Source organism: Haliotis rufescens, unplaced genomic scaffold, assembly GCF_023055435.1.
Source record: "Haliotis rufescens isolate VD_foot unplaced genomic scaffold, xgHalRufe1.0.p SCAF_28, whole genome shotgun sequence".
Lineage (NCBI taxonomy): Eukaryota > Metazoa > Mollusca > Gastropoda > Lepetellida > Haliotidae > Haliotis > Haliotis rufescens.
This window is the reverse complement of record NW_025963979.1, coordinates 4,614,291-4,641,003: the sequence shown is the minus strand read 5'-3', so window position 1 is coordinate 4,641,003 and position 26,713 is coordinate 4,614,291. Positions and strand designations below refer to the sequence as shown.

Below are 26,713 nucleotides of genomic sequence, written 5' to 3'. Positions count from 1 at the left end.
AAGGAAGAATATATTCTATTACGAATAATTAGTCTTCACTTTATTCAGCACTTGTTGGCCACGGGCTTTTTTGTACAAACGAAATACAATTTAGGTGCAAACAGTATAAAATACAACACATTCCTTTGCATTTTTTTGAAAAAGCACTTTTAACATAATTGCATATTATCAAAGTTGGAGTATTTGTGTTCTTACAGCATTGGCATAAAACAAGTACTTTTCTGTATTCATATTGATAATAGGGTCTTGCGATGACAGAAGTGTACTAAACTTCAGAATATTTGGAAAGATGTAAATACTTTGCCTGAGCCGAAAACAAGTGAATGTGGTCCTGATTTTTTTTTCCAGTTATACTACTCAAATAGTTCTCACATGAAATGGGTGTTTTTAACTGTGATCACTATGCCAAACCTGTAAAAAAGTTTCAACCGCTGACGTAACATATTTAAAAATGCGGTTTTATTACCACATGTTTGAAAATACCAGATATCACCAAATCCTAATCTGAAAATAAAAGCTTTAAGTGTCGTTACCCAATTTACGTGGTCTTGTTCATCGTACAACTGCAGCATATTGTAACAGTTTTTTGGGATCAACGAGATTCCTGCATATTATAAAGAGACAGCCAATATTTGACACATTTCAAAACAGCGAGCGACTGAATAGAACATCTGCCAGACTCGGTTCTAAGTCACTGAACCCCCAAATTTCTGCCCCGTATAAAAGTATTGGTGTTATCTTTGTATCAAAACATTTGAAGTAAAAGTGCGGCGAGGATGGTTTCAAGGAATGTATACTAATTAACAGGACCACGAACACCTGTCTTGCCTGAATTGCAATATTATTTAAGTATTCGACTTCAGTAATCTATTGCTACAATACAAGCCAAGGTAACTGTGTCCAGTAACTACTTCATACGCATTTCCATCATAATACCATTTTTTCATAACGTGATAAACTTCCCCTATTTTTGAAAAACAACTATTTTTGTTTTCGATAGATTGACTGGCATTTCCCATTTACAACAGTCATCATGCAAAATATCCAACTTCATTTGAACGTTGTTGACAGTGTTGCCAAACACAATAAGGTCTTCCGCAAATAGAAGTAGAAAAATATAAATAAATTCCGTATGTAACTTAACATCAAAACGACAATTTTGTTCCATTTCAGTAACCAATTCGTTTATAAAAAAAACTGAAGACAAAAAGGGACAAAGCATACACCCTTGCCTCACACCCATGAAGCAATAAATATACCAGATACTATGTTTGAACGAACACAAGCCTTTACATTACTGTACATGGATTATAACATTTTACCCATTTTAGCACTCAAACCATGGGTGTACAATGGCTTCCATAGATGTCGTCAAGGCCAGCTGATTTCTTATGTTTCAAAAAGTTCGGATCTGGTGATTGGGGATTCTAATATGTCAATTGTCACATAACCTTGACATGTCACTATGTCCTCCACCTCACCAAGATTATCCTGAATACCCATTGGTTCAGAATTCGGCGACGAGAAATAGTCCCCCTAGTCTTGTATATCAATAGGGTTGGGTCGTTGCGGCCGTCCAGACACACACTTCATGATGTCCCAGAAACGTTTAGAGTCTACCGCTTCTGCATTTTCTAGGTCACACCTTTTACATTGTGCAAACTGGGCTTTCTTGATTCCACACAGTTTTCTGTATTCATTGTAAACTTTGTATTACTTAATCAGGTATAAGTAATCTTTAGTTTCTTCTGAACGCATTTAAATAATGGCACCGAGACATTCATCACCATCGGGGAACATGTCACTCGATGCTAAACCATTATCTATCACACTACACCCTAAATGGCCAATAAGCGGCACGGGTGGCCCAGTCGTCTAAGGCGCCGCGATTCGCTGTGCAGAGTTGCGTCCCTTGGGCACGCCAGCAAACCTATGATTGTGGGTTCGAATCCCGGTTCGCCCCGATTATGTAGCTAGGTTTGTCAGCGCCATACCCGTGCTCGTGGGTGTTACCGAATACTGTTAAAAGCGGCGTTTAACCCAACTCACTCACTAAAAGCCCAATAAATATACAGTCACCGATGTGAGTCAGTTCCAAATCTTCCATTCACAATTGAACACATTGAACATTGAACACATTTCCAAAAGAGTTTTTCCAAAGTTATTTAGTAATTGATCACATGAATATCTTTCCATCTCAAATTGTGTCAAGAAATATACTAAGTAATTATTACTTTCAACATGGTGAATAACATTGTTCTCCACATAGTCCCGCGTCACACCGGTTCTACTGTTCATGTACAATGGACCCGTGAAGATCCGGGGTAGAATAGGTCTTCAGCAACCCATTCTTGCCTTAAAGAGCGACTATGCTTGTCGTAAGATGCAACTAACGGGATCGGGTGGTCAGACTCGCTGACTTGGTTGATGCATGTCATCATATCCCAAATGCGTGGATCGATGCTCATGGTGTCGACCACTGGATTGTCTGGTCCAGACTCGATTATTTACAGACCGCCGTCATATAGCTGGAATATTACTGAGTGCGGCGTTAAACAACAAACAAACAAACAAACAAATCCAAATACAATGATAAAAACAGCTGGGTACTCAATAAAAAAAACCCAGCAAAATCTCTATCCCATTTTGTCTAACTTTGTTATCATACCAGGTCGATCTCTCCGGTTGGATATATGTAAATACACACAATGTATGTCTACTGAAACCAAACATACTTTTATCCAACAGAATAGTAATAACATGTTCTCTGTCGAACATCAATAACATATCTTACCAGTGAATATTTTATCAAAAGTATTCCTCCCGAATACCTTCCGAACTTGGACCTTTGTGGCTGGTAAACAAAAAATGTCATTAAAGTAATTTTCTATTGACTATGTTTCAAATACAATTTTCAGATACAAAAGAAACAAAGCCAATGTCGGACAGTTTGTTGGTTAAATCTTCTATATTCCTTGCAATGTAAGATATGCTTTTGCATAACCTTCGACCTTGACGGCAGCACCCGCTCCTGTTCCACAGTTGACGATGGTCCACTCGAGTCGCGATCTGCGAATGGAGCCGATCGCAACTGATGTTCATTACCTTCCAGAGTAGAAGCTGGCATGTCCTCAATAACGAGCCTGCCATTCTTATAATAGCCCCTCTTGTTCTTAGATCTGAGCAAAGTCAGTTTCTCACGTTGTCGCTTATAACGAATAATTGCAAGAAACCGAGCAAAAAACAATAAAAATCGTGAAAATAGCAAAAAGTATCCTATATTTCTAATCAAACTTTGTTTATAAGAATATTTTACATTAAGGGGCGATATGTACGATATTAATCCTTAATGTAAAAAAAATAATTTTACATTAAGGGTTGCGGGTTGTTACTCTTAATGTAATTTTTTTTATATGAAGAGTTAACGCGTAACCCTTAATGTAAACATTTTTACATTAAGAGTAATTTTTACATTAAGGGTTGTAACACACCATACAGAGGAACAATGCGTCCTGACAGATATATTCACGATTGGTGGGGAATGTATGTGAGCGTGCGTGCGTGCGTCTTAAAAGAATATTCTAGTGGGCTGGAAACCTGTGAGAGAAGAAAGAACTGCTTTGTTTGTTGTTTAACGCCGCAATCATCAATGTTCCAGCTCTATGACGGCAGTCTGTAAATAATCCAGTCAGGACCAGACGGTCCAGTGATTGATATTACGAGCATCATCTACACAACTGGGATACGATGGCAACCAAGCATTTGTACTTGTATTTAGTTCGTTCCTATGTCTGACGTGTAGTTACATGCCGAGATTGGTTCGGGTGTAGACATTTAAAGTGATGGAGCTATAATTGATTTGTTGCGATCACTATTAAAACATGTTGTATGTGTTTGCTTCAGTGCCATGAATTATATGAAATTGTGACACATTAATTCCAAAATAAATCATGTGTATGAGTGAGTGTCTTTATGTCCTAAAAAAGTCATACACCGGTGCGGGTCACCAGGAGTAGGTCTTACACATTGTACCATACGGGAGTCAACCACAGACTGACACATTGTAACATGCGTGAGTCGAGCAAAGACTTGCATATTATACCATACGGGAGTCGACCACAGACTGACACATTGTACCATAATGGAGTCGGACACAGACTGACACATTGTACCATAATGGAGTCGGACACAGACTTGCATATTGTTCTACACGGGAGTCAACCACGGACTGACACACTGTACCTTGCGGGAGTCGACCACAGACTGACACATTGTACCTTGCGGGAGTCGACCACAGACTGACACATTGTACTATATGGGAGTCAACTACAGACTGACACATTGTACTATATGGGAGTCAACCAAAGACTGACATATTGTACTACACGGGAGTCAACCACAGACTGACACCTTGTTCCATGCGGGTGTCGAGCACAGACTGACACATTGTTCTACACGAGAGTCAACCACGGACTGACACACTGTACCTTGCGGGAGTCGACCACAGACTGACACATTGTACTATATGGGAGTCAACTACAGACTGACACATTGTACTAAACGGGAGTCAACCACAGAGTGACACATTGTACTACACGGGAGTCAACCACAGACTGACACATTGTACTATATGGGAGTCAACCAGACTGACACATTATACTATATGGGAGTCGACCACAGACTGACACATTGAACTAAACGGGAGTCGACCACAGACTGACACGTTGTACTAAACGGGAGTCGACCATATACTGACACATTGTTCTACACAGGAGTCAACCACAGACTGACACATTGTACTAAACGGGAGTCGACCACAGACTGACACAGTGTACTATATGGGAGTCGACCACATACTGATACTTTGTACTATATGGGAGTCAACCACAGACTGACACATTGTATTACACTGGAGTCAACCACAGACTGACACCTTGTACTACACGGGAGTCAACCAGACTTACACATTATACTAAACGGGAGTCGACCACAGACTGACACATTGTACTACACGGGAGACGACCACAGACTGACACATTGTGCCACAGGGGAGTTAACCACAGACTGACACATTGTACTAAACGGGAGTCAACCACAGACTGACACATTGTACTAAACGGGAGTCAACCACAGACTGACACATTGAAGTATATGGGAGTCAACCACAGACTGACACATTGTACTAAACGGGAGTCAACCACAGACTGACACATTGAACTTTATTGGAGTCGACCACAGACTGACACATTGTACTAAACGGAAGTCGACCACAGACTGACACATTGTACTACAAGGGAGTCGACCACAGACTGACACATTGTACTACACGGGAGTCGACCACAGACTGACACATTGTACCACACGGGAATCAACCACAGACTGACACATTGTACTAAACGGGAGTCGACTACAGACTGACACTTTGTACTAAACGGGAGTCGACTACACACTGACACTTTGTACTACACGGGAGTCAACCACAGACTGACACATTGTAATACACGGGAGTCAACCAAAGACTGACACATTGTACTAAATGGGAGTCGACCACAGACTGACACATTCTACTATATGGGAGTCGACCACAGACTGACACATTGTACTAAACGGGTGTCGACCACAGACTGACACATTGTACTATATGGGAGTCGACCACATACTGATGTATTGTACTACACGGAGTCGACCACAGACTGACACATTGCACTACACGGGAGTCGACCACAGACTGACACATTGTACTATATGGGAGTCGACCTCAGACAGACACATTGCACTACACGGGAGTCAACCAAAGACTGACACATTGTACTAAATGGGAGTCGACCACAGACTGACACATTGTACTAAACGGGAGTCAACCAAAGACTGACACATTGTACTAAATGGGAGACGACCACAGACTGACACATTGTACCACAGGGGAGTTAACCACAGACTGACACATTGTACTAAACGGGAGTCAACCACAGACTGACACATTGAACTATATGGCAGTCAACCACAGACTGACACATTGTACTAAACGGGAGTCAACCACAGACTGACACATTGTACTATATGGGAGTCGACCACATACTGACACATTATTCTACACGGAAGTCGACCACAGACTGACACATTTAGTCTAATTGTACTATATGGGAGTCGACCACATACTGACACATTGTACTTTATGGGAGTCAACCACAGACTGACACAGTGTACTATATGGGAGTCAACCACAGACTGACACATTGTACTTTATGGGAGTCAACCACATACTGATGCATTGTACTACACGGAGTCAACCACATACTGATGCATTGTACTACACGGAGTCGACCACAGACTGACACATTGCACTACACGGGAGTCGACTACAGACTGACACATTGTAATACACGGGAGTCGACCACAGACTGACACATTGCACTACACGGGAGTCAACCACAGACTGACACATTGCACTACACGGGAGTCGACCACAGACTGACACATTGCACTACACGGGAGTCGACCACAGACTGACACATTGTACTATATGGGAGTCGACCTCAGACAGACACATTGCACTACACGGGAGTCAACCAAAGACTGACACATTGTACTAAATGGGAGTCGACCACAGACTGACACATTGTACTAAACGGGAGTCAACCAAAGACTGACACATTGTACTAAATGGGAGACGACCACAGACTGACACATTGTACCACAGGGGAGTTAACCACAGACTGACACATTGTACTAAACGGGAGTCAACCACAGACTGACACATTGAACTATATGGCAGTCAACCACAGACTGACACATTGTACTAAACGGGAGTCAACCACAGACTGACACATTGTACTATATGGGAGTCGACCACATACTGACACATTGTACTACACGGAAGTCGACCACAGACTGACACATTTAGTCTAATTGTACTATATGGGAGTCGACCACATACTGACACATTGTACTTTATGGGAGTCAACCACAGACTGACACAGTGTACTATATGGGAGTCAACCACAGACTGACACATTGTACTTTATGGGAGTCAACCACATACTGATGCATTGTACTACACGGAGTCAACCACATACTGATGCATTGTACTACACGGAGTCGACCACAGACTGACACATTGCACTACACGGGAGTCGACTACAGACTGACACATTGTAATACACGGGAGTCGACCACAGACTGACACATTGCACTACACGGGAGTCAACCACAGACTGACACATTGCACTACACGGGAGTCAACCACAGACTGACACATTGTAATACACGGGAGTCGACCACAGACTGACACATTGTACTAAATGGGAGTCAACCAAAGACTGACACATTGTACTAAATGGGAGTCGACTACAGACTGACACTTTGTACTACACAGGAGTCAACCACAGACTGACACATTGTAATACACGGGAGTCAACAACAGACTGACACATTGTACTATATGGGAGTCGACCACAGACTGACACATTGTACTAAACGTGAGTCAACCAAAGACTGACACATTGTACTACACGGGAGCCAACCACAGACTGACACATTGTACTATATGGGAGTCGACCACAGACTGACACATTGTACTAAACGTGAGTCAACCAAAGACTGACACATTGTACTAAATGGGAGTCGACTACAGACTGACACATTGCATTACACGGGAGTCGACTACAGACTGACACATTGTACTACACGGGAGTCGACCACAGACTGACACATTGTAATACACGGGAGTCGACCACAGACTGACACATTGTACTAAACGTGAGTCAACCAAAGACTGACACATTGTACTAAATGGGAGTCGACTACAGACTGACACATTGCACTACACGGGAGTCGACTACAGACTGACATATTGTACTACACGGGAGTCGACCACAGACTGACACATTGTAATACACGGGAGTCGACCACAGACTGACACATTGTAATAGACGGGAGTCGACCACAGACTGACACATTGTAATACACGGGAGTCGACCACAGACTGACACATTGTAATACACGGGAGTCGACGACATACTGACACATTCTACTATATGGGAGTCAACCACAGACTGACTCATTGTAATACACGGGAGTCAACCACAGACTGACACATTGTGCAACACGGGAGTTAACCACGGACTGACACATTGTACTACACGGGAGTCAACCACAGACTGACACACCGTACTACACGGGAGTCAACCACAGACTGACACCGAAAAGTCATTGATAGCAAAGTTGTATAATATAATAATCAAATTCATGAACAATTTGAAAAAAAATGATGGTATGTCCTGGTGTCTTACTGCTCAAGCTTCGCCTTCTTCCATAGCACATCATACGGCCAACTCAAGAATTGATTTATGTCGAGTTTCTTGCCTCCAATAATTGGCTCGTATGCAGAATAATTCCAATTTGATAATAAATCTACCAGATTTTTACCATTGATGTCTGATTTCATGAGGACCCATTCCATTAGAATTGCTGGAACTTCGATCTCCTTGAAAAATCTGCCAGCACCACTGAGTGCATAATATTCATACTCTTGTATGTCCATTTTTAAAACTGCTTTCTTGAATGGAAGGTATGGTAATGTATCATCAAGTGTTATAGTGTAAGAATTAGCTGGTTCATCGCAAGGTGATGTGGAAGAAGACCCAGACGAAGCAATAACGCTTGTCCCCCCAAGATTGTCTGAAATAGGCTTGAAATTCACGAAAGAATGGTCTGCGCCTAGAGGATTGAACAAAATTGTCATCCTGTCTGTAAATCCCCCCTTTTGGATGGACTTACAAAGTCGCTGGACATTCTCTATGAGCGGATCCACGGATACCACCTTCCTCCCGAACTTGGCCACAGACAGGGAGAAGGCGCCAACATGGGATCCTAGGTCCATGAAACCAAGCTCGGGGTCTTTTTCCAATTCTGACAAAATAAGCTTGATGTTGTTAGATTCCCATACTCCATTATATTTTAATTCTTTGGACACCCACTTGTCAACCGCTAAATCGTGTATATGGATTGGCGTCTCTCCAGATGGCGTCTTTAAGGGAACACAGTCAACGTGAACAGTCCACGTGCAAAACTCAGGAAGTTGCTGGATGTGACTGCCATTGAATCTATAGACTTTAGTTTTACCAAGACTAGCACGAGCGTTGGTATGTATATCCTTTGGAGATTTGCGCGGACTTTGAATGTTCTTCGAGGATTCCAACATGCTCTTATCAATGATCGTATATGAAAAGTAGGGTAGGGTGACGTGCTCAAAGATCAACATGATGGCGGCACCGATGGTGACCAGAGCCAACTGACGCAAGTATGACATTGTGGGTTCAAGGCGATTTCGTCTAAGGTTTCAAGAGCAAATCTGAAACATAGATAAAAAAAATAATTCACATAATGTCGCTCATGTAGGGTTTGATTGTTTGATTTTTCTTAACGTCGCCCTCGGCAATATTTGAGCTATATGACATCGGCCTGTAAATAATCGAATCTGCAGTAGTCAAGTCAGTGATTTATATTAAGTCCGACGCTCCATGCTGTCGGGTTACAATGACAGTTAGGTTCAATCAACCAAGTCATCGACCCGGACCATGTTTACGGTTGCGTTTACGCATTAAACGACGGATCTCGTATCCTTACTTTTTACCGTAATAATTTTATTGGGGACGTCGTAACTTTTACAAAAAAGTATTGTTTTACTTAGTGATTTTCTTTGACTGGAACATCTCAAAATTGCTTTTTATTTATTATTATTTTATATGCACAACATTTAATGCATAATATACACTCACGATAATCAATTACTGTCATTCCTAATTCGAAAGGGCACATATTTGGCGTAAATCTCAACCAACAAGATGACCGACAAAACCCTTCATTTTGTACAATTGAATACAACGATGCGACTTTTCCTGGATAACCACACAATCCAGCCGTGTGGTGTTCTATTGTGACGTCATTTCTAAGACTTGGATGGTGGATTAGGTTATGGTGTGACAACCAAAGATATAGTATACTCTCAAAAGACCGCCAAACGGTTAATGATAAGCCTACACTTTGTTATGTTCGTTGTCACTCCAATAACCAAAATCCACCATCCAAATTAATCCTTATACTTTTAAGTACAATCTTCACAAAACATAAGATTTTGTATACAAGTAATATGTAGCTGACAACTAATAAAAAAAGTTTGATTGTTTTAGGTTATCAGCCCATAACCCAAAATCTCAACAAATGCAAGTGTTTCAGTTTTAACCATTCAACGACCATAGTAACTAAATTTTCTCAGAACTTATAGCATTGTGGTTGGGGTTCCATAACACATACATATCAATCGCAATCAGACAATGTCTACAATTTAACCAATCAGAGGCCTCCGTTATCTTTTTTTTCCCGATAGCAACGGAAATGAGGCTTCCTTGTAGAGTATCGTAACGTACATTTTTGTACTACAGTAAGTTTGATAGAAATCGCTAAAGGAATGAGAAGTCATAACCCCTTATATAAAACCTGCATACAGCAACCAGGTGGTTGTTGTAGAGAGGGAACCTAACCATTATTAGTCGCTTGCACATCCAGGCAATGTGTAACGATCAATTCAACCTGTGAAGTCTCATGACTGTCGCTAAGTATTATTTCACGGTGATAACCCTAAACATAAAAAAATAAATTATCTGTGACTTTAACCCTGATTGAAAAAATAAATTACAATAAGTGTTGATCCGTAACCTTTTATGTAAACATTGTTACTTGAAGGGTTATTCTGCAATGTAAAATAAGGGTTGTCACAAAGCAGGAGAAATGAGGTCGACTGCAGCCAGGATATTCCAGATATGTCAAAGAGCACAATTTCCAAGGCATGTAATCTCTATATTACTAAAGACCACAGTCAACCTTCAACTTACAGGTAAGTCTCGTTTAACTTTTAGATTCTATCAGCTAATCACGTAATGTTCGAGATTCCATGAGATTTCAAAGACTGATATACACTCGTATGAGCTGGGAATACACCATACGATGAAACGTTTATTCCAAATATAAAATAAGAATGGCAATATTCAAAAGAGTTTACTTGTTAAATGTATTGTTCTCAAATACAGTGGTAGTGAAGGTGAACTACCCTTGGCAAAGTAAACATCATAACTCACACATAAGAATTGTGTTCACTGACTTAAAGGTACATTGCATTGGCTGACAAGTCCTGCCACCTTTCCAACCCGCAATATTTACTCATTCACAGTGTCCAACACTGCCGATTCACAGACCTCTGTCCTCAGCCTTTTCCAAAATGTTTGAAATGGGTACAGATGCACACCTCGCTGCAGAGGTTGAGGCAGCACGAACACTATGGGCTTTAAATACCTGAATGTCCATACCAGACTTATGAAGTCCGAGTTTTGTCGATCTCGCCAGTGTGTCCCTTGACACTGCGTTGCGGGGCCTAATGTAAGTTATAAATAGTTGTGTAACCGATCCTCTGATGCGCTCAGTTCCGCTGAGGTAACACTTCAAAGTTTTCAGTGGGCAAAGTGACTCGTCATAGGAAGAGGCCCTGACTTCAACTGGTTCAGGTAATCTACCTGGATCAGACTGCTTGACTAGTTTGTCAATATGAAATGTAAACAAAGTATCATCCTGACTCCTTGCCATAAGACCTATATCTAACAAGTGTAAGGTCTGACCTCTCTGGGCAGGCACTAATGAAGGCAACATTACTAACTTGATGGCCAAATCGTTTAAAGATAAATCTTTCAGCGGTGTAAGCTTCTGAACAAAACGCAAAACATCTGTCATACTCCACATCTCTGTATAACGTTGTTTTGGTGGCACCATCTCGAAAATACCCTTAAGAAACCGACACACTGCAAGGTGTGATCCACAAGGTCTGTTGTCCAATTCAATAAATGTTGATAACTCACATCGTGCTGTGTGGATAGAACTTTAACAAAGTTTTTGGTTCAATAAACGCATAAAAAAGTCCAACACCTGCCCTAGATGTGGTCCAGTAAAATCAATTTTCTTTTCACAACAAAAGAGTCTTCATTTCCGGATATATGTAGCGTACTGCTTCCTGGTGCCGGAACGCCACGAACTGAGGATGACACTGGTTGCGTCTGAAGAAATGCCTCTTAGCTCTTTTGACCATGACAAACTGAAAGCATCTACAGCTTCGGCTTCAGGCTCTGGCCGCCAACTGACAAAACGTGGAAGCTTTGTGTTTAAACGCGAAGCAAACATATCTATGGCTGGATTCACGCCGAATTTTTTGAAACACCGTTATGTCCAAATACCACTCAGTTTGCTCAGAAAGATTTCTTGATGCCCTGTCAGCTTCAACATTTGTCAGTTCCGGCACATGAGCCACTGTCAACCACACTCTATGTTCTATACACCAAAACCAAATTTCCCTTGTAAGATCATTATAAACCTTTTATGTTTTCCTTCAAAGGACTCAGTCAGGGTGAAAGCTTGAAGGTCTAGATAGACAGTTTTCATTTCCAAAGCATTAATATGGAGCTGCTTCTCCTGGAGTGACCAACGCCCTCCTATAGACTTCTTGTTTTTACAAGCCCCCCCCCCCCCCCCCCCCATCCTAATAGACTAGCATCAGTACTAATTTCAATATCTGGCTCGGAGGAAGTTGTAATGTGTTTCTCAGCACCCATGGCATTGTCCTTCCACCATTTTATTTCCTGCTTAGCATCCTCTGATAATACCACCATCGTATCAAGTCACCATAATTATCTTGAAGTGTCTCTGTTTTTTCCCTGTCTAATTGTCTGTAACGCAGTGGTCCGAAATTGACAGCATGGAATGTGCTTACATATAGACCTAGTAACTGAGCCACTCTCCTTACAGAGCATTGTTGCCGAGTCAATACTAAATTGCTTTAAGTTTTGATAACCTGAGCTTTGTCGTCTGGTAAAGCCACTGTCATTTTTATGAGTCAATGTGGAAACCAAGAAATTTTATCCTAGTGGATGGTTCTAAAACAGATTTCTCAATATTAACTGTAAAGCCAAGTGAACTGAAGGCTCTTGACATTTCACATACTGTAACTGAACAGTCTTCTTTTTCTGTTGCTTGAGTGAAAGAATCGTCAATATATCCGAGGCATTGATTACCTTGACACCTGAGATAGGAATAGACTGGTTTCAGTATCTTAGTGAATACACGAGGGGCACAAGCTAAGCCATTCGGCATACATGTAAATCTGAGATACGTTTTGTGTGCAACAGGGAAATCAACTGAGTAGTAGGCATTTGTCAAATCTACGGATGCCATGTAGACATTTGAAGTGATCATGTCCAACACATTCTGCAAGCTTTCCATTATAAAATGGTGATATTGAGCATATGCATTGAGCTGTTTCAAATTTGATACTAGTCTGTATTTTCCACTACTCTTCTTTCTAATAAAAATATTTGAAACTGATCAGCAGTCTCCTCTGCTGGTTCAATAACATTTTGTTTGAGTAAGGTTTGAATGTCGTCACTAATGATAGCACTTTCCTGTAAATCTAATTTGATGAGGTTCAAACAATTGTTTTGCTTTTCTATAAAGAAAAACAATTCTGAGACCCTCTATGACATTCAATATAAAAGGATACTTTGTTAGTTTCTCCCACTCGTGTAAACATTAAGATAATCGACCAGCCATAAAATCAACATTTGAGCAGTCAGACATAGCAAGGTACTCACCTACCTGGCTATCATCTGTTGTCTGTGTACAGCCATCTATTGCTTGGCCGACTTCCCCCCTCCTCTTTTTTCGGAGAACTTGTTCCAGCGGCCTCTGCCGTTCCCTTAAAAAGGTGTACCATGGAAGTATCTGCCTATGCCTCTGCCTCTCGCCCAACTATTACCACCATATGGATAGGGTTGATATCTATGCCAACCACGGCCACTTCTAAGTCTATAGCTCGTAGCCTTGTGGCCAAGTCGAGTTGACATAGCTTTCAAGTGTTTGGCCACACTCTCCCTGAATAGATAATCTTGTCGGGTCACGTGGGGTACACAGTGCATGATAATGATCATTCAACTGTGGTTTTATCAGTTCCTTCCTTTTGAGGTATATTTCTCTATGGATATAAGCCCAAATCGTGAGTCACTCAACTTGGAAACAATATCTCTGAACAAAGTGCCTGGCACCTCTTGCTTGTGAGCAATTAAACTGTTCAGTGTATTTGTCACCGCTATGGTCGTTTTTTAGTTTCTGTGCGATGACAGGGTCATCCAACTTGGTAGTGAATACATGATTAACCAATTCAGTTCAGTTTGGGGTCAATTAGGTCCCCATCAGCCGTAGTAATCGGCAGAGTGTATCTGATGAGGTTTACAACTTCTAACCCGAAAGGATAGGCCCTGATTTCGTCATGGCCATGCACGACTTCCTCCCCACTGAGTAGTTCTGTTGCTATGTCAACAGTAGAATTTGCAGTATGTGCCTGACTTGGCGGAATATAATCCTCATCCTCATCCTCATAATTATATAAAAGTCTGATCGTCGTCGTGAGCGTAATCTTGTGTAAGGGTGTCAATTCTGCCTTCAAAATCAGACATCATCTTTTCCATGCGTTCGTTCATCTTGCGAAATTCGGCAAGCAATGTCCCTGAAACATCGGGCGCATGAGGAAGAGGGGAAGTATGATCTGCTTGGGAAGTGGCAGAAGCCGTCGATGTTGACGGTTTAGGGGATTTAGTGGCTTTTTGTTTCCCTTTAGAGGACTTAGACACACCCGCGTCGACAGGACGGGGACTTTTCAACACGACCTCAATTTGTTTTGACTTGTGGAAAGTTTCGAGTTTATTATCCGCTTACTCAGTAGCAAGTGTATAATAATAACTGTACTGTGTCAAGATACTATGACAGTACAGTGTAATTATACACTGTTTGATAGCAGATGAGTTGAAAATTGTCCCAACTCTAAGATGCGTCTGCACTCACTAAAAAGGCGGTTTGCACTGACTCGCGCATGCGCATTACAATATCATGGAATCTCGAACACTACGTGATTAGCTGATAGAATCAGTGATGACAGCAGGTGCTCGCCAAAAATGCAAGCATGTCCTGCTTTGACGGTAGCACCCGCCACTCACATTTTGCAATCAAAGGTATGTGTTTGTTACGGTCGACTTTCGAAGGAAGAAATAAAAAAAAACATTGACTACTAGCGGTGATACGGTGGAGGTTGTAGGAGACTACAAATACCTGGGAACTATCATTGACAACAAACTGATCTCCTCACGAAATACGGAAGCTGTTTATAATAAGTGTCAATCACGTCTTCACGTTTTAAGAAAACTGAAAACTTTTAATATTCACTGTTCTGTCTTTTGTTGGACACGTATTAAATCCGTTATAATCAGTATACCTGTATTCACTACTGGTGCAGACCCCTCTCGAAGCAGAACAAAACCAAACTAAAAATAAAATAAAAACTTAGGAGGCAAAAGCTTTCTAGCTGGTAGAATTTTAGATGACCTCTCTTAATTTGTATATCCTTGTTATACGCTTTTACGGGTAGAAAAGCAGAGCATTATCTTATTTTATCTTATCTTATCTTCAATAAATCTTGTCCGCTACAACGTAAGCGGGAAATAGTTATTCGAAACTTACGTAATAATACATTAAAAATATGCGGTTCTGCTACAACAGTAGTTTTTAATATAGTGTAGTATTTAGCTGGATAAGGAACCATGCCATTTTGGGCAAACATATCTTTTAAAGCGCATGTATCATGAAAAACAGTAGTAGATTTGTTTTATACCATTATGTAGCCAGTATGATGTACACTCTTCAAAAGAAGAAACGCACAGGTAGATTTTTAGGAGATTTATTGTACCTAATAAAGTCGATATATTTAATTCAATATCATAGATACAAATATGAAATTTTGGAGCTTGATAGTCATATGTTGGCGTTGTACAAAGGCATTGAAATCTGTTCATCGTCATGTCACATAAGGCCACAAGGTTGCGCTGAACTCAGTATCTCGTGTGACCGCCCCGGGCAGCAATCACGGCTGTGCATCTCCTGCGGAATTCTGCGCCATTCTGCTTGTAACGAGTTGGTCAGTTGTGGGAGTGTCTGCGGCGTGTTCTGACGTTGACGTACACGTCCATCGAGTTCCTCCCAGTGGTGTTCGATTGGGTTGAGATCTCGACGGCCAGGGCAAGCCGTTGGTGTTGGCGTTATGGAGGTAATCTACCGTGACACGAGCTGTGTGCGGTGGAGCGTTGTCCTGTTGAAACAGCTCCCTCTGGCGGTCAATAATTGGAAGAAGGTGAGGTTGAAGAATTTGATTCATGTAGCAATTTGCTGTCAAATTTCCCTGAACCACAACCAAGTCAGATCTCGTGGTGTAGGATATGGCCCCCCACACCATGAAACTACCGCCTCCGAATTCACGTAGTCCTGTTTCTCAAATTCCAAGGTTGTAAGGTACGGCTCCAACGCAAGCGTCGGTGTCGATGGATCGGTTGCAAAACAGGGACGATAACATTCATTGAGTTTATTGAGAGTGGTTCAACGACGGAAAGGTCAGGACTCAGTGACTTATATGTTTTGCTGTTGTAGGAATTGGGTCACATTCCTGTCACGATGAGCATGTGCGTTATCATCTTGAAAAATGAAACTTGCCCATCACTTTGTGCAAATGGCACCATGAGTGGGGCATACCATTTTGGACCCACCCCCAAAACGGTCATGCGGTAAGGCGTTAACGACCATAAAACGCTCATTGGAACGTCTCCAAACTCGATTCCTTCGGCCTTGGAAGTAGTGAGTGAACTTCGATTCGTCAGAAAACATGACATTAGCCCCACGTCGAGTATAACGTTCAATACCCTACTGACTCTGATTCAAATGACGTGCAGGAAGTTGTCTCATGACACGTGGACGCCGTGCAAGCGAATGCCATCTTCTCACCGTCCCAGATTTTCATAACCTTAAAGAACTATAGAGATACAAGAGAACCCTACCATAATAACCATGTCCCCTTGAGTTTTGTGTGCTAGATTTTACACCAAAATCTTTTTCCATGCACATGTACCTTTTCAGTAACATCCAAATGTTCCAGGCCCCACATATCGGATCCATACAATTGAATTCGGCTTATTTTTTTATCAAATATTTAAAAGTAAACATCACATGTAATATTGACAAAAACTCTAAGACATTTTAACATATTCACTAAATTTGTTTTGGCAATGCAATTTGACGTGTATTATTTGACCAAGTTTATCTTCTTGTTTGTAGTTGAACGCCACACTTATCGTCTTGTAAAATATACGTTTTTATAAAATGAAACAACTTCTTCAGGGTTTTCCTTTATAATGCCATTTTTTCTGTTATTGATAAGTCACCAACGTATTTTTTAAAACTACAACTTGTCCATATTTTGTCCATGTTTACAGTATGAGTACAACGTTGAGTACAGTGATTTATTCTGTACTGAACTGATGGGTGAGCCAACAGAAATAACTGTGGCAGCGTAATGAGGTGGAGGGTTTCTCCTAAACCTGTAGGACAAACCTGGCGCCAGGTGCCGTGGTAACTCAAAATGATTGTGATAAAATCCTACGGCCAGAGTTCGCGTGTCCTTGACATTGTCATTTTCAATGTAATGTCTTCATACTTGACACGTGTCCACTGTTGTCCTGTGTCACTGTTGCAATATGTCATCGCTTATCAAGCATTTGGATGTGCAAAGAATGATTTACTTAACACACACCCAAACTTCTTTTGAGGATTTGGCATTTTACAATCGACTGAACTGTTAACTTATGTATGATTTTACATTACGAATAAGAAATGCTTCAAGAACATAACAGCGCATTCTATTGACCTAATTTGTAAGATTCGGTAATAATTACACATTTCTAATTACGGTCAAACTTCGATGTGCCGAAGTTGAAGGGACCTACGTAAATATTTCGAGTTATCCGAGGTTCGACACAACCGAAAATGATGAATATAAAAGGAATACGCGGGGACCAAACTGTTACTTCGAGACAACCGCAAGTTGGACACGTCAAAGTTCGACACAGCTGTGTTTGACTGCAGTGAATAACATAAATACATTTTGCAGCTAGGATGGAATAATTTGTTTTGGAATTACAAGAATTAAGCCACAGTTAGATACAGGCCGGTAGATCGTGCTTGCTAATTCAGTACATGTGCTGATGAGTGCGTTTATCTCACTTACTTCCCGCTCTCGTATTATGAGATGTTGAGTATGAATCTACGAATCCGCTTTCCTTATATTTCACAAATGGCGACTGAGCAATAGCGCCATAAAGGAATATCGCTTTGTCGCCGAATCGCCATTTAGACATATCGCGTTACCATATCCAATGTCGTATCGTGTTATCGTCATGTCGTGTCGTGCTGTCGCCATATCGTGTCGTGCTATCGCCATGTCGTGTCGTGCTATCGTCATGTCGTGTCGTGCTATCGCCATGTCGTGTCGTGCTATCGCCATGTCGTGTCGTGCTATCGCCATGTCGCGCCGTGCTATCCCCATGTCGTTGCGTTTTATTGCTATTTCGCTTTTGGCTACATCGTATAATATCGCTATGTATACTATCGTTTTGTCACGAAATCGCGTGGAATTCTCAGAGCGATATATGGCGATGGCCCTAATCAGCCACCATAATGAATCGTTGCGCGGACGTGCTTCTGTGTTACCTGAGACACTTGCAGACATAAAGATACAAAATAAATGAGTAGATGACCCCTTCTCTCTTCCTTACTTATCTCATTAACTATCCCTAAATGCACTTGTAGTCAGGAGTAGATCCTGTGCAGTGTCGGCACATTTCAACGTGCGCCATAGTTTTTTGCTTTTTTTTACATAAAACCATAGTTGGTGATTTGGGGGAACGAAGCCTATTCACTCAATATGTCCTATCGCTGTAGTAGCGAATAGAATGTGTGAACACATACACATGTGTTGAAATAGAATGACAAAATGATTACACTTGTTTCTGTGTCTAACTGAGGTATTGTTACTGCCTTGCTCATATTACATATACTGTGTATTGATGATAACGTGTTTTCATATGCATACACTTAGTGTCCAACTGATCACCGTCGTCGCGTTTCCACATTGTTGCGCTTTTATTTATTACAGCATATTTTCAATATTTTAACAAAGTGCGATAACGCCAAAGCGCCCGAAGATAAGTCTGTGGCTTAGGGGGTTGTCGGTTATTCGACGACGGTTGATGTATTAAATATACACGTATGTGCACATCGCAAAAACATTATTTAGAAAAACGTTCTAAATTTACCAATTTTAAAATCTTCTAAGCAAAAGAGATAGCATGAATAAGTGAGTTTGGTTTGACGCCGCTTTGAACAGTATTTCAGCTATTTCCCAGCCAATCAGATTGGAGTCGGATGGAGGGCCGAGGTAATGCGTGTCCTAGACTTATCCACTTTGGTGAAACCCATAATCTTGGTATAGTACTGGGATTCGAACACACGGTTATAGCTTTCTGATACGCCTAGTGGAAACATCTCTAAACAGCCGTGTTCCCATTACAGTAAGCCTCGATAGTAGGCCTAGGGTCCCGATATTCATAACTACACACACAGCAGATGCTTGAATGTTGCCTTATTGCAAACGTTACTGTATCTGCGCAATAAGAATATACATACTCAATTAGCGTACATAGAATTGAATTATATCTAATGTGATATTTCTGTAAATTGGAAATGTTGAAACTCTTCTGATAGTAGAATAATAAAACTAAAAAAAATGAATAACAGCATGCATGTATGTGTATCGTCTTGCGTCGTTGCATCGCGTGTCTCGTTGCTCGGAATGTTCGGTGACTTGTGTTCCCCCAATACAGCAGTCCCGATAGGAACTGTATGTCTATATTATTTAAAGCGGAGAACCTGTTTCTAGTTGATACTCACAGTGGGCATAGGTAACTCAACAAGTAACTCATATAGGAAACAGTAACTCACTTTCTGTGACACTGCGGTCCTAAAGCAAGTGAAGTCCAAAGCAGCAGATCTAGCGAGGCGATGTTTGCCAGGGACGAGTACCTGTAACAGCCGCTACCATATATGGTACAGCAATTTCAAACTGCATTTAAACTGCTATTGCTGACATGTGTGGACGCTGTTACCAGCTACAGAAAATCTATAGAAATATGGATACCAACGATACGTGAAACCATGTAGTCAATATGCCATTGTTGTTGAAATTGATCAAGTGGTTAAGCGGAAGCTCATCTGAATGTTTGTGAGTTGTGTCTATTGGGGTTTCAGTATTTAGAACATTTTCTGGTTTTTGTATTGCTATTATTCTATTTTCCTGTGCATATGTTCATTCAAGTAGCAAGTGAGCATTGGATCCCGGTTGATGACAAGATGACCATACCTTGTTATAGTGTGTTTTGGTGACCGAGTCTGGGGCGCCTTAAACAATTCTTTCATGTTAGTATGAGTGGGGCTTTCTGGGGATTTTGGGTTGAATTTTGTACAGCCATCTGTCGATGTTACTTGCGTCACATTAAGGCGAGATATTGATGTTTCTTCTAATAAGTCGATAATATTTCTTTGTTGTTGAGTCTTTCCACAATACATCAATACACCATTTGGTTATGTCGTATGCACATGTGCCATATACACATTCCTTAGATTAAATGTATTCCCTAAGTGAATGTGTACTCCAAGTCCCACTACTACAAACCATCAACACACTAAATCTCCCCCTACGGGATAATCCTCATAGCCAACAGAACACAAGCACTCAAAACAGCCCTCTCAGACAGAAGCAGACTCAGCAAGAACCACCACAAACTTATAGAATTCATCTCAGCTGCTCTACTCTGCGAATAAACACTTAAAAAACTCCACTCCATCTCTCTCTTTCTCTCTCTCTCTCTCTCTCTCACACACACACACACACACACACACACACACACACACACACACACACACACACCTTAATCATAATGAGTTTATAGAGGAATTGCAAGTGCCTCCTTTCCAATGGGCATGAACTTAATGAAGGCACCCATTGTACTAAACTCTTATAGTAGCTCTGCGGGAAACATGAATAGCATCCAAATGCGCCTTCAAAATTCCAGGTTACACATCCATGCGGCGAAATGGACCCCTCCCACCAAACACCCTATCATATAATAAAATCGATATACTCACCCCAAACTCATATGTCCTTGCAATCAAAACAACTATCCATAAAACTATATTGTATAACCATCTATCATACTAAAACTAAACCCTTTACAGATTTGGAAACACTCTTATCACAGGTGACCTCAATGCACAAAACATTACAAGTTTGGCAAATTGATAATACACTGGCCAGACAGTAATAACCTTATGTTTGACTAAGGATGAACTGTGTATTTCGTTCGCTTCATTGAAATATGAATCGTAAAACCGATGTGCAAACTGTACGAACCGAAAGAAAGAATCACTGTCAATCCTTATAATTTGATTCGACAGTAAAAACATGTGTTATCAACAAAAGTTTAATAGATAAAACGATTATATAAATAAAAAGCAGACAAATATGACGAGATTGGTAAACATTCCAGGCGTAGGAATATATAATGTGGCGTGACGTGACGTGACGTGAATAAGGTGATTGTTCAAGTTATGCACATTAATGACACGCCCACATAGGTAGTAGCCAATCAAACGAAGTTCACAGGACCTGTCAATCAAGGAGTGAGTGAGTGAGTATGGTTTTACGCCGCTTTTAGCAATATCCCAGCAATATCACGGCGGGGAACACCAGTAATGGGCTTCACACATTGTCGGGAATCGAACCCGGGATTCAGCGTGACGAGCAAACGCTTTAACCACTAGGCTACCCGACCGCCCCCACTTGTATTCAGAGCCATGCCGGTCCCTCAGGCTGGATATTGGGGGTACTTTTCCAGTATAAACATGCCTATCATGTGGATGTCAAGGCCAAAATAAATTAATAGTTAGAGTCTACATGGGAGACGGGACGCATTTTATTTTTAACATTTAATTGTTTTCTTATCGAACGACTTAAGGCATCTGTGTACAACTGCTGTCGAAGGGTGCGATTCACATGCATCATGCGTGTTCGGTATCATGCGTGTTCAATAGGGCTACGTGTACGGGGTAGGAACACACATATTAGCGATATTTCTATTTCTAGGAACTTTGAGGCAACAGAATAATGTAAGGCAGTATATTTTGTAGTCAGGCGGGAGAGGATGAAAATCTATTAATTAATTGTGTGTGGCGACTATGGTGTCGTGTAAAAATATCGGACAATCTCATTTTAGCCGAATGCTACAAATTGGTCTTTGAGAATTTTGTTTTAATGAATATGCCAGTCGTGTATAATATTGCCTCATGGAGAAAATCACTGGCCTCTGATTATTTCTGTAACTGACAGTGCAGCCCCGAATAGCTGCAATACTGCTGATGTGGCTTTAAGCAATATTTGCTCTCTCACTGACAGTGATATTTTGTTTCCAGCTTCCGGGCACTTTAATGTTTTAACTATCACTGGACATTCATGTACACAATTTCTTTTGTTAAATTAGATTGAACACGTTGAGGGTTTTAATTTATAGTACATAGGAAACTGTACCAAAAGGAGAGGACTCTACTCTACATAGGACTTTGTGTATGTAAATTACATAGCAACTCAAGTCATAAGTCTGCTAAATTCTACTTGGAGAATGAAGAGCATGAAAGAAGCATGACCACAGGACTACTAACGTGCGCATGCGGTTTGACCTTATGATATTACGCATGCGCACGGACAGTGTCTAAAACGCGAGAACACGAGAACGCGAGATCGCGAGAAAATGAAATGTCGCATTCTCGCGTTCTCGCGATTTCTTGTCTTTGTGGCTTAATTTGACAAGTAGAGATTGCGAGATATTTCATCATGTCCAAATGTCGCATTCTCGCGTTGTCGACTTTTGACAAAAAGTGCTATGTATCAAAAACACGAGAATGCGAGATCGCGACCAAATCTCGCGTTCTCGCGATCTCGCATTCTCGTGTTTGAGACAAATTTAGTTCGTTTCCAAAGGTCGAGATCGTGAGAATGTCCCTTACAGCATAATTCAATAATTTTATGTGTTAAAACAAGTGTTAATATAAGTGATAGCCTTGAGGGAGTGAACTGAGACTAGGCCCAAGTCACTTTAGAGTGATCTCACTCAGCCTTGGCCCAAATCTAGAGTGATTTGAGTCGTTGGTTGAGTTGGTCTTCCTAGACGGGTGTTTGTGCAGTGAAGACGGCTGTAATGTTTTGTTGTTGGTATGGTTGATATCGAAAAATGGCACAAAATGTTACTAGGCCTGATAACTGATTTTAGAACCAACCCAAACAATACATTCTTCCAAATCAACCTACACAACATTCTGCAATTCGGATCGGACCCCGAACTGTCTTCTACGACGTCCGCGCGCTACATTAACGCTGATCCATACACACTAACTCTTTTATCAAACTCCAAGCCAAGGGCCACTTCACTCATGCTCCCACCGCCACAACATTGCCAACACCTCATACTTGGCCCAACTTTGTTAAATAAGATTTAGGTTTGACCCAATTTTTCTGTATTTCATAGGCTTTACAGTTAACTATCAGCTTAACTGATACATGTTATTTAACCTCAACTTATGCTCTACTACTTAGATATTACACAGTTTGACAATTACATATGGGTCCTGTCAAAAGTTTTCATGTTTCAAATTAAACAGTCAAAATACAATGTGTTCCTTATGACGTGATTAGTATGTCTTGTAGTGTATGTTGATTGATTTTTTAGTTATTTGTTTTACCATTATTAACCTTTTCATTTCAATTGTCTTTTTTCTCATTTTTTGTCTTACGTTTTACCTTTAACATTATTTTTTTTATTTATTTAGCCTCTAATTTGTTTATCATAGCATACATATCTTAACCCATAACTAGCTTTTTTAATCCCAAATTTACATTTTGTGCCGGCAGCGGTGGTTTATACCTAATTGCTCCATATATCGTAACAAAATTTACCCCCACATGATCGCGACTGCGAAATAGATCAAATCTGAAGTGGTCGTAAAGCCCCAAACGACTGACTGTGTTCATGAAGAGTGCAATATGTTAGCAGGTGCAGGTGGAACGGTAATGATAATGTGTATTACTTACATGTATTAGAACTCCACTTATATGTTATCCAAGATTCCCAAAAGCAAACAAATGCTTTGACGTATTTTCAAGAACAACTTTGTTGTGAGAGAAGAAATGAGTCCTTTTGCTGTTCCTACATAAACTATTGACATAATGCATGATGGCTTTCCCTACTTGAATAAACCCTTGAAATTCTTGAAAGAAAATAACGTCACGACTTGCTAACGTGTAAAAGGAAATTATTGGGTTGGATTCATTATTATCACGATGTGGATGTTATCCTGTAAATAGACCGGTGAAGATCCGGGTAGAGAAAAGGTCTTCAGCAACCTATGCTTGTTGTAAGAGGCGACAAACTCGTCATTTACAGACCGCCGTCATATAGCTGCAATATTGCTGCGTGCGGCGTTACACCACAAACAAACAAATACTGTGAATAATGTGGTCAGCTGCTTATGTCAGCGATTCTTTATTAATTTATTTAAGCGCGTTCACAAAATATTAAAAGGTTGTCTAATCCTTACTTAAATTAAACTACCTCCTGTATTTGGGACGATTATATAAATGCATATTCTGTGTACAGTTTTGTTTGTTGTTGAACGGCGCACTCAGCAATATTTCAGCTATTTGACTGCGGTCTGCAAACAGTCAAGCCTGGACCATACAATCCAGTGATTGATATCATGAGCATCGATCTAAACAATTGGGATACGATGACATGCATCAACCAAGTCAGCGAACCTGGCTCCCCGATTCCGCACAGCGGGATCCGACACATCCATGCAGTTGAGTCGAAAAACAACACCACCGACTTTAAACACTCAACAGAAAAATCCCCAAGCTAGTAGTTGGCAAATGAAGTTTCCTACTGTGCGCTGTGCTTATCTAAACAGCCTTTGAAGCTGCCAGTAATGAACTGATGGCTGCAACGTAAGGCAAAACAATGGCAACATCCCCTAACGTCTTTGCTGTAAGCAGACAAAAAACAAGTATTGCAAAATGGACTCTGGCCTTCCAGATCGCGTTGTCTTGCAGTAGGCTACAAACGAATCCCACTAGGTGTTATAAAGCCTTCTTAGTAGACTTCCCGTGATCTCGCAAAATGGCTAGTGCCGCTCTTACAGAAAATCCTCTGGACGTTAACGCCTTCTGGAAATGTTTCACACATGCAGAGCCAGCCATTCTTATTAAAATCAAATCTAAGTTAAATCTAATATAAAGCCTTCTTAGTAGACTTCCCGTGATCTCGCAAAATGGCTAGTGCCGCTCTTACAGAAAATCCTCTGGACGTTAACGCCTTCTGGAAATGTTTCACACGTGCAGAGCCAGCCATTCTTATTAAAATCAAATCTAAGTTCTCGCTGCTGCTAAACAAAGATCTGAGGACATCCCATTACGGGTCACGTCAGAACGACCATTCGCGAACTTTGACCGACCACTGAAACGACAAACAAGAAGACGACATCAGCCAATTAGAAAGCAGCTTTCTTGAGCTTTACGGTACTCGTTTCAACTTGGCGACTTCCATTTTAGACTACGCTTGAACAATATGTTGACACAGTTCACGATGAAAATTTTGAAAACTAACAAACGAACATTCCGGAATGTCTAATATATGGTTGCGATTGTATGGCAGTGCTTCCAACGTTCTGTGCAACGCCTCCTCCGTTCAAATGTTTATCCCACGAAAGCGAGAGATAGACGATACTTTTGACGGAATCAGTCGGTCGGGCCGTAACTGTCGTTCGGAATACCCCGTGTTGACGTTTCCGATTGATTAGAAAAGACTTTCCGACTGTCACTTTCATGATCTGGTAAGCGACGCTTTGATTGGTCGGATGAAAGGTTGTTCTGACATGACCCGTAATGGGATGTCCTCAGATCTTTGTTTAGCGACAGCGAGAACAAGATCTGATTTTAATGAGACTGAGAGCCAGCGAAACGGGTCCTGGATGAATGTACTTTGTGAAGTGATTCACGAGTTGCTTCTTCCACAGAGGAAGTTTCATGACTGGGTTCCCTGCCATCTTTTACAGTTCTCCTGGGCCAATACGGCGCTACCAAAAGCAGTTGCCTTGTCTCCCCTAGTCTCTGGAGTACACGTTAGGGTAAAGTACTCTTGGTATAGTACTGCTGGCGCGGGGAAGAATACGCATGGAGATTTTCCCAGGATATGGCGAGAGCGTCCTGATCCCAAGCCAGTGGGTCGTGGAACGGGAGGCACATATAACTAGCTACTGGTGAATGTATCGTGTATCTATTCACCGTGTCCATTCAACCAGTGGTATATTTGTCCAGCGACCTTTTCAATTGGTAGCCTGTGACAAGACAATCTAAAATGTAAAAGTGGCTTGTGGTAGTTTTGGGGAACATTATCTAGGTAGAATTCTGTTCTAGTTCTGTTTAAATTCTGTTTGACACAACATCCAAAACAGGTCGGGATGAAGTTGCCATTTCGTCAGCGAGGACTGATGTGGTCTGGACAGCACAATGTTTGTGACGCCTAGGATGTGATGACCCCTAGCACCCAGTGACAGCTAACTACTTGCAGAACTGAAACGTTCG

At 41.1% G+C, this 26,713-nt stretch overlaps 1 protein-coding gene across 2 annotated transcripts; it reads right to left on the bottom strand.

Moving 5' to 3' along the window:
- Positions 1-6,451: 6,451 nt before the first annotated feature.
- LOC124140112 lies at positions 6,452-20,056 on the bottom strand. Of its 2 annotated transcripts, none has more exons than XM_046507505.2 (2): positions 19,969-20,056; positions 6,452-9,352 (listed from the first exon to the last, which is right to left on the bottom strand). In XM_046507505.2, exon 2 carries the CDS (start codon positions 9,308-9,310, stop codon positions 8,288-8,290), a length of 1,023 nt encoding a protein of 340 aa, XP_046363461.1. In that variant the 5' UTR covers positions 9,311-9,352; positions 19,969-20,056; the 3' UTR covers positions 6,452-8,287. The 2 variants fall into 2 exon arrangements, with proteins under 2 accessions (XP_046363461.1, XP_046363452.1); XM_046507496.2 differs by lacking the exon at positions 19,969-20,056 and adding an exon at positions 13,689-13,927.
- Between the last annotated feature and the right edge of the window lie 6,657 nt (positions 20,057-26,713).